This window comes from Dermacentor albipictus, chromosome 5 (genome assembly GCF_038994185.2).
Source record: "Dermacentor albipictus isolate Rhodes 1998 colony chromosome 5, USDA_Dalb.pri_finalv2, whole genome shotgun sequence".
Classification (NCBI taxonomy): domain Eukaryota; kingdom Metazoa; phylum Arthropoda; class Arachnida; order Ixodida; family Ixodidae; genus Dermacentor; species Dermacentor albipictus.
The window spans coordinates 137,036,571-137,046,324 of record NC_091825.1 but is presented as its reverse complement, the minus strand read 5'-3'; the positions used below and the strand labels follow the sequence as shown (position 1 = coordinate 137,046,324).

The following is a 9,754-nucleotide window of genomic DNA, read 5'->3' as shown; positions in this document are numbered from 1 at the left end:
GCCCAACAAAAGAAAAAGAAAGAAGACATTGCGGCGCAGTTAGTTGTCGCATGGTGAAAGGTCGATTTTGTTATTTCTTCTTTTGCAGAAAGTAATGAGCCACAGGACTCTTCAGTTGCCGGATACTCTTATTGCGATAGCAATTATATGGAAACTCAAGGTGCATTCCTGTCGTCGCTGCCACTGTCGTGTTCTGTATGAAGTCCAGGGGCGATAACACCGTCACCGTGCGCCGCATGCCTTATGTGCGAGTGAAAGCGCAGGATGGGGGTTGAGCCGACGATGGTGGTTCAGTCTTGTGTGCGCAACGGAGAAAAGCGGGGAGAAAGCATGCCGCCTTCCATCGCGTGCGATGCATCAGAGCGAGTGGAGGGAGGGGGGGCTTAGGATTCTGTTATCTGTGATTGTGCAACATGTTCATTTGCCTTGTTTGATGCACTATACGGGGTGTTTCAGTGAACTTTAGCCAGAGTTTTAAAATATGCCGTTGCACTCAAAGACTACGTGACCAAATGCATGTTGCTCACTTTTGTATGCAGTGTGTCACGCTACTTTTTGTATTTTGTTTAATTAGGTGATTAGTGAAGATTAATTAACCAACTTCTGAAGCAACGAAGCTAGGAAAGAAATTAAAATTAGAAAGTTGCAGAGCAGTTTGCAAAACGTCCAAATAACGTTTCTTTCTATCTATTAATAGTATTAGTGTTTTTCAGCTTACTGCAGATGCCCGTGAAATACAAAAAAACACAATGTAGCATGCGCATTGTGATTGCGCTGCTTCCAAGCATCCTGCGCACAAACAGCCATGGGTGCGCTGCCGCTTAGAAAAGCGGCAGGGCAGCGACGCAAGCGTTGGCTGTTCGATTTAAGCTACCAACCGTTATCGCTTGCGCTGCATAAAACGACTGATGGATGTGGTGGTGGTGGTAAGTGATAGTTTCAAGCAGCGATAAACAGACTATCGTGCATCGGCTGTTAAAGCGTGAGCAATTTCGTGATGCCTTTTTCTAACAAGGAAAAAGCAGACATGATCCTTGTCCTAGGAGCTGCGAGAATATTGCGAAGCTGGCATCCGAGCACGCGACCCAGCCGGATGACGATTATCAACACCTACGAGTCGCTTAACAAACCAGAAGCTTCACAAGAAAGAGGCAGAGATCTTCAGTCATAAATAATGAGGTTTACTCCAACGTTTTGTCTTTCATGGCGGTTAATCCACACGCTAGCATGTGCAGTGTGGCGCAGAGCTCGGTGTGTCCAACTCAACTACCTGGAGAATTTTGAAAACAGCTGGACTGCACCCCTATCATCTGCTGTTGCATCAATGCCTGGAGTCAAGGAATCTCCAAAAGAGACTCGACTTTGCCAATTTGATTTTGATTCAGGAGAGGCAGGATTCTGACTTTCTCGCCAGGGTACCCTGGACTGACGAGGCGAATTTTTCCCGAAATTGCTAAGTAAATATCCACAACTCACACTACTGGAGTGACCGAAATACCCACTTGCTAGGAAGATCCCGCCACCAATATCAGTGGTCTTTTAACGTCTGGTGTGGAATATATGACAGCACAGTCATTGGCCCAGTGTTTTTAACAACACTGACTGGCAATAGGTGTGCGAGTTCCTCAAAGGGCCGGTTGAAGACTTCTGCTGCGACATGACACTAGCCCGGCTTGACACAAAGTGGTATTAGCACGATGGGACCCCAGCCAACACCTACAGTCAAGCACGAGCATGGCTTGATGTTACCTTCCGAGGGCAATGGATAGGGAGAAACGAGCCTGTCCTGTGGCCAGCAAAGTCACCCGACCTAAGCCCTATTGACTTTTGCTTGTGGGGCTATATTAAGGATCACATATACATGATGGAAAGGACGACTGCAGAATCCTTACAGGAGAAAATAATTGAAGTCTGCCACAGCATTTCACCAACGGTGCTCAAGGCAGCGACGGCAAGCCTTCTCAGAAGATCCTAGTGTTGTATTGCTGCAGAAGGTGACCTCTTTGAGCATTTGCTGGCAAAGCACATGAAAAATAAACGTAAATTCAGTGAAAGACGGTGTCTGGCCATTTAGGATACTCTTATTCTACCATTTTAGGCCTTCTGAAAACTTTTTTTTTTTTAGGGATGTTCAATTTGCTTACAGCTGTCGCGAAATGATGGACTTGTTGCTTCCAGCAGCACAAGCGATAACTGCTGCATCTGCTTATCGCTATAACGAACTGTCACGAGGGGAGCACATCGGTGATGTAAATGGCACAGCCAACGCCTACGTCTCTGCCTTGTCACCTTTTAGGTGGCAGTGCACCTATGGCTGTTTGTGCGCGGAACGTTTGGGAGAATGCAATCACGACGTGTAAGCGGGCATGTCACATGGTGTGTTGTATTTCGCGGGCATCATCAGCAAGCTGAAATACACTAATACTTAATAGATAGAAAGACAGAAACTGTTTATTCGGGCATTTTGCAAACCGCTCTGCAACTTTCTAATCGGAATTTTTTTCCTAACTTCGTTACTTCACAAGTTGGTTAATCAATCTCGACTAAAAATCTAATTAAGCAAGGTACAAAAAGTAGCTTGACACACTACATACAAAAGTGTGCAACATGCATTTGGTCACATCATCTTAGAGTGCATTGGCATATTCTTAAACTGGCTAAAATTAGCTGAGACACCTTGTGTACAGTGACTTTGCTTAGATACATAGATCTGTTGGAGATTTATACGCATATTTAAATATCTTGTTGCGAGGTTTTGTGGATACATACAGTGAACTTTGTTTCCAGTGACTATTTTTTGCCCTTTATCAAGCTTTCTCTTCGCATTTCTCATGTATATTTTGCAGAACTCCTGCATTTTATATGTGATCTCTGTTGCGATTGTAATATTGGTGCAATTACAATACACAACCGGTGACAGCTCCTGAGCAATACATTGGAATGAAGGACAGCATCACTGAGATTTTTCCCTGGCAGTTGCATACGTACAAAAATATAAACAAGGTTCTTGAATGACTAAGTTTCATTAAAATATTTGTCCTCAACTCGTTCATTTCACGGCCTTTACATTTATCATATCTGCGGCATGCACTGCTTTGCTGATTTCTAACTGATATAATTCTAAAGTTTGTGTGATATTTTCTTTACTTATTAAATAGATAAAAATGTGGAAGTGTTGACATCAGTTAATGGCACAATTTTTGGGACATACGGATATCTTCTTTTATGAAAGATACATATTTTACTTGTCTTGACAGTGTGTAGTGTCCAAGAATTAGTTTACAGCATCTTTGGCAATGGCACTGCAGTTATTATTCATGTATTTGATCCCTTGACAAAATTCTGTAAGGAGCAGGCTGAGCTCCAACGTGAGCGCCCCTGAGCGAAATTTCTGGCTATGCCACTGGTACCCAATGACCCAAATTGTCTTCTCAGCAAGGTAGCAGCTAGCACATACTTAGTGGCCCAAGCTAATAGATAACTTGGGTTGCTCGGTACATTAGAGAGGTTAGATACATACTTCAAACTGGGTGAAGTTCCCAAACAATGCCAATCACTTTAAAAGTAATCTGCAGTCCCCACTACGATGTAATCCCCATCAATTCATTCTAATGTGTAAACCTTGAATTCAATATAGTGGAATTTTAGTGCCCAAACCGAAGATGTTTTATTTGTGGCAAAGTTGTTACAAGTCATAAATACAAACAGCGCACAGGAATACAAGATAGTAACAACCTCTAGCTTCGAACTACTGAGAAAATTTCAGCAGTATTGTTAACTATTCATGGTGAGAAAAAAAGAGAAACAAGGAAAACTACTCTCCCAGGGTAACATTACAAACAATTTGTTACAATGGAGGCAATTGTTGACAATAAACTTGCAAAGAAATGCAGCCATGAGCAGGGTTGCTAGTTAGGGAAGGGAAAATTGTTGGGTAATACACTTTGAAATGAAATTGATGGTTTGACATCTTGTCTGGTCGGGTGGCAAACTCATGTCGAAGAGGAAGGATGCCATTCAAAATTTGTTCTTAATAAGTATTAGACATTTAGCTTGTGTGCTCAAGCCTTGTTCACAAAAATTAACGGGTTGAAATGACACCTAGGCGTCTTGCATATGCATGTGGACAATTGCCATCATTGCAATTCAGCGTTTCATTTGTGCTCTGTATAGCAATGAACTCGAGATACTGCGGTGACATCCAATTTCTTTCCTTCGTAACAATGAAAGCCTTGTTTAGAGTCATGATTACAGGCTGCCATGTGCTCTGCAAGTGCATTGGAAGTGACATTCCTCTTTTTGACATGATACACATGTTGCTTAAATGACTTTTTTGAATAGCAACTCTTCTGAGAAATTATGAAGTCATTATGGCCCATGTTCCTATCCGAAAGCTGCAGCATGAATTGTTACACATGAAGGACAGGCTAAAGAAGGAAAGGTTTCCAGGTGTTGTATACAGAATACCATGTGCGAACTGACCATGCTTACACCAGCAAAAGTTGCAATTTCGAGTTGTGCATGAAGCAACGTATGTACAATGCCAAAAAGAATGTCTCGTCTGATGTGCTTGTGGAACACGTGGCAGCCTCTAATTGTGACACTGACGGGAACAAGCTTTCCATTATTGCCAAGGCAAGAGGCTGGATTTCATGGCAGTATCTCAAGGCCCTTGCTATCCAGACTACAGAGAAAAAAATGCTGAATTGCGACGGCAATTTTCTGCCTGAATACGTAAGATGCCTAGGTTGGGTACTAAAACGTACTTAAGTTTGCCATTTCGACCAGTTAAGTGTTAGTGCACAAGGCTTTTGTACAGAAGCTGGAATGTCTACCTGTTAACAAGACCTTTTGGTTGGCATCCTTTTTTCTTGTGACATGGCAATGCCTTTTGTCTATCATCCTGTGAGCAAAGCACTTTTAAGTTAAAAATGAAGGCCAGCATTGTGACTGCTTCATTTCAGCCTCCCTTGGCAGAGCCTGATATCTTTAGTATTTGAGTGCTCATAGAAGCCTTAATATGAAATTCAGGCCCATGAATCAATCTAGCACATCAAAATTTCCATTATGGGAACCTAATTTTTGGCTTAGAAGTGGACAGAGATGTTTCATCACAGTGAACACTACTGAGGTGTTCTCACGAAGAGTGAACAACCCTGCACATGCCTATATATTCATGTGCTATACATCAGGATTATATTAAACTCAGAAACAGAACACTGATATAAATTGAATGTTTTAATAAAGTATTTATGTACACTGCCTTGCATACAATGTTAATGCCAGAAAAAGAATAGTGACTGATTAAATGGCCTCTCATAGCCACAGCCAGCAATGGAACGCATTTGGTCGTCCATTTTGTGCAATAGAATGGTCAAATACAGTGCTTTCCAAACTCATTGGAAACAAATAAGTTCGTGCCTTATACAAGAAGCAACAAAGAGAACTTCGGAAACTAACTCGCCGCATTTCGTTGCATTTTGCAGGAGCCAGAACGAACTAATAATTTAACATAAGCTTGGTGCGAAAGCATGAATGCCAAATGTTCAATTTCACAAAATGGGTGTGAAAATGTTACTGGCGGCTCACTCGAGTGTGGGGAATCTTTGACATTTCCATGCTGTGCACAACTTGATCATGCAAGAATTTGTGCATGGATCAAAATAACAATAATACAAATTTGTGCACAGTCACACACAGAGGATCTGACCAATACACACTGACACAAGTTTACAATGAGAAATGACTTCGGCTCACTGCCGAAACTCTGATTCTGAGCCCCTGTCTGAGTCCTGGTCTATTTCCTCTTCTTCCGCGTGGTCATCGTCTTCACGCTGGCGCTTTCTTCCCCGGTATTGACGTCCTGGTGCTCTCGCCACAGGTTGCTCAGCTTCGCCATGGACGAGGCTCGTGCGGTAAAGGAGCAGAGGCTGCCAGTCATCAGCTCGCGAAGCTGGCAGTTTGGCTTGGACATGTCTGTCCAGGTACTGAAGTACGACCTTCTTGTCCAGCTTCATTAACTTGTTTGTGAACTCACAAAGAAGCTCCAGGAAAGGAAGGTTTGGCGGTGGCCCCAGGGGATTCAGCGGGTTCTCGAATGGCGTACAAGCGAAAATGATGCCTTCACGATGAAGAGCTGCGACCGAGTCTCTGTTCTTGACTTGGTCAAGGCCAAAGGACAAGGCAAACCGTTTCGCCAGTTCTTTGATGGCAACAAAACCTTCATCCTGACGGGCAATATTTCCCAGTTGGTCTCGGTCCAGTGCATTGAAGAGAGATGTGAGCGACTGTACCATGGTGCGTGCACAGTTGACCTTATTGATCTCGCGAGCTTTTCCCAGTGTTGCTTTGATGATGTCCCCATAGTCATTGTAGAAGCGAACGTAGTGCTTGAAAACATCCGAAGCTTGACGTACACTGATGACATTGTACACAACGAGCTTGCAGAAGGAGGCCAAGAAGTTGCGGCGCTTGTGTAGCTCTTCAATCTTGCGGTGTTCATCTTGCTCGTCATCTGCGGCTGAGTCATCTTCCACAAAAACGTTATTCTGGATGAACTCACCAAGGTTTGCCTGCAGGGCACGATCAGGTTCATAGACAAGTGCACTGAAGGGCTCACTGTCACCCAGCTGCCGGCAGAAGATGACGAGCAGGTCACAGATACTCACAAAGGCCTCTTCCTGCAAAGCACCAGTGCAATGGCGAAGCATATACACCATGGTGTCCATAAACTCGCGGAGACGATTTCTCAAGGCATGCACATGTGCCATCTGAATGTTGCCTTCATCCAGCACTGCCAGGTCCCACATGATACCCGATGAACAGCATGAAATGGCATGCTTGACACCTTCTAGAGACAAGCTGCGCTCTCCGGCACCTTTGACCCAATAGTCAAAGATTCCCTCCCAGATGGTCCAGGGACCCAAGTTGTGGCACCCATAAAATATCGATACTTTCTTGAGTGCCGACTGTACTGCGTAGATATCATCATCATCAGCATCCTCTCCTGCTTCTGCATAAGCAGCCAGGGCCTGCTTGTATCGGCCAACAAGGGAATCAATCAGCGTTCCCCTCGACACAGCACAACGTGAATGAACAGCTAGTTCTTCACTGCACAGAGCCTCGTAGGTTCTGGCACACGTTTCAAGCACTTCTGTGTTGTCGTGACGCTCAACAATCTCTTGTATCAGTTTCAGCAGCGAGTCGAGCGACTTCTCCTGCCTGCTAGACGTGTAGATCTCCAGATCAAAATACTGTGGCAACACCATAAGATTAGCAATTTTTTCCTGGTCTGCGATGTACTTGCTGAGGAGGCTTGGCAATGCCTGTATAAAGTGCTCTGTCAGCTTGACACGGTCATCGGCCACCTGCTTCATCTCCTTGTTCGACATCTGTTTGCGATTGGGTCCTCTTCCCACTGGTGGTTCACCCGTGGCAGCCTGTTTGGTGCAGCAGACCATAATCTCAATGAGGGAAGTTTCTTGCCGATCATCTAGCTGCTCTTCCTCTGGTCCCGGCTCTTCAAGCAGAAGGTCAGTCATGCATTCCCAGTCTTTCATCATAGGGTTACTGTCGATTAGACTGTCCACAAGGTAGGCACCATGCTCATGCAATTCACTCTCAATGAAAAACTGCACTAAGTCACGGATCAGCGGAGTGTTCACTGAACGTTTCTTGCCACGTCTTGTGCGCAGACCTTGCACCGCCGCTTCGTCGGGCTGGAAAAGCCTCTCATTGAGGAACTCTCCAGCAGCTTGAGCAACAGCTCTGTGTGAGCTGTACACAAGCTCATAGACATGCTCACAGTCCTTATCAGTTAGGATCTCCCTGTGAAACTTGTGGATACTAATGACAAGCTTGACGGCATGGACAGCTACTTCATACTCCTTGTCCAAAGTCATGGTAACTATGCGGTCCTTGAATTTGTTGGTAAACAGCTCCATCTTACTTGTTAGCTCTTCAGAGGAATAAAGAGGAAGCAGTGCTTGCAGGCACCGCAGTCTCACATCTCCCACTTTGTCGTGCAGGGTCCAGCCCAGGTACTTGAGATAACTGTCATCAAGGAAGTGCTGGTGGAACCGCTTCATCCACTGGCCAATCTCCAGCATGCAAATTGAACGCACTTCAGGAAGTGTGTCTCGATAGCGGTGGACAAACACACTTTTGAACATGTAGGTTAGCATATTCTTGATCTCTTCCATGTTTTCCTCCAGGTCCTGGCGTTTGGTCATGAGCAGTTCAAGACGCTCAGTTGCACGTTTGTCCTTGTTCTTCTGCCGCTCTGCCTCATATTGACGTTGGGTGTTGTCCAAGCTGATGCTCAAGTTGAGAGCCACATCAACAAGTGCCGTCATCAACTTCATTGCAGCCAGTGTCGATGTGTGCCGGAAAGCACGAACCTGCATGAAAGCATGTTTCCGCCAGGTTAGGTTACAGCCAGACTAGAAAAATACTTACGCAGACATGGAGGATAAAATACTTCACCATGAAACTAACAAATGACAATCACTTCACAGAGAGAGGTCGTCGCTGCTAATACAACAGCACCACGCCTGCTAGCTCTCGGTTCATACGATTTTCTCGTTAATACGTTCGCGGCAAAGAGCACTTCCAATACTTTATTTCGGTCACATGTTTATCTCGTGTTTCTTTTTTTTTTTTCAAACCGGACTATACTGTCTTTCCTCTCCCACGCTTTACTTTTTTCATATGAGCAAGTGCGTATTCAATGGTGGCCCTAATTTGCGGCGCACAGTAAGAAACTGATGTGTTTAGCTCACCTGTGAATCGGACAATCCAGTGAGTATGGAGATCACGTTGTCCATTAAGAACTGATCGTAGATGATGCTGTATTGACACTGGCGCACCAGAATTTGCACGAACTCGCAGAAGGTCTGCCGAAACTTCTTCCACTGGGGGCCCGTCATAATGAGCGGGTAGTCACCACTCTCCTCGTCAAACTCTTCAGTCATTTTCCTAATGATCTGATTGTGCTCCATGGTTACCTGCATCTGAGGTGTGATGCGGCCCTTGCACCCAGAACAGTGGAAGAAGAAAGTCATTAGGTCCAGAAGAGCGGCATCTCTGTCTTGCTTGTACGACTCTATCCAGTCGTCGACCACGGCGGTAAGCGAGTGGCGACCAAGCCTGACCACGTCGTAAAGAGTGCCTGGGTCTTCACTTGTTATGCTTTCCGATGCATTGCGTCTCCCTCCACGGCCTCTGCCACCACCGCGCCCGCGTCCTCTTCCACGACCGCCTTCACCTACCCGACGTCGCTTTCCGCGGGACCTGGTGCCGAACTCGACTTCTGAGGAGTTATCGTTCGACTCATTAAGCCCGTCGTCTAACTCGGAAAAGAAGTCGTCCGGGTCGAGACCCGAGTGGTCGGTGCCATCGTCCTCACTTTGTCGTGTACGCTTCCTCCCGGCAATGGCGTTGCGGAGGATCATTGCCGCGAATTTTCGGCTGCCTTACTCTTGAAGTGGCAGACTGCTGCTTTTCCAACTGACGCCGTCACATACGTGACACATAAACGTACAGCACAAGTAAGCACCAGCTAAAGTATTTCGGCGCGAAGTGCCGCCATCACGTAAGCGTCTTGACCCGTGTTGTCGATGGCTATTTAACACCATAGTTGCGATTGCAACTCTAACCGCTAACGTTAAGCGTTCGACAATATTAACAAAAAAGCTAGTATATTGTTTTAAGACAACATTTCGTTCAATACTTTCATCAGTTTGGCACAAAATGA

The 9,754-nt window shown here is 45.2% G+C and overlaps 1 protein-coding gene across 1 annotated transcript; it reads right to left on the bottom strand.

Annotated features, from left to right (window-relative positions):
* Nucleotides 1-5,223: 5,223 nt before the first annotated feature.
* SA1 (stromal antigen) lies at nucleotides 5,224-9,639 on the bottom strand. The gene is made up of 2 exons (XM_065441174.1): nucleotides 8,781-9,639; nucleotides 5,224-8,399 (listed from the first exon to the last, which is right to left on the bottom strand). Exons 1-2 carry the CDS (start codon nucleotides 9,450-9,452, stop codon nucleotides 5,754-5,756), a joined length of 3,318 nt encoding a protein of 1,105 aa, XP_065297246.1. The 5' UTR covers nucleotides 9,453-9,639; the 3' UTR covers nucleotides 5,224-5,753.
* Between the last annotated feature and the right edge of the window lie 115 nt (nucleotides 9,640-9,754).

Coding starts and splice junctions, on each gene's coding strand:
- SA1 (XM_065441174.1), bottom strand. CDS start 9,452: ATGATCCTCCGCAACGCCATTGCCGGGAGGAAGCGTACACGACAAAGT. Junction 8,400..8,780: donor CTGGATTGTCCGATTCACAG/GTGAGCTAAACA, acceptor GCTTTCATGCAG/GTTCGTGCTTTCCGGCACAC.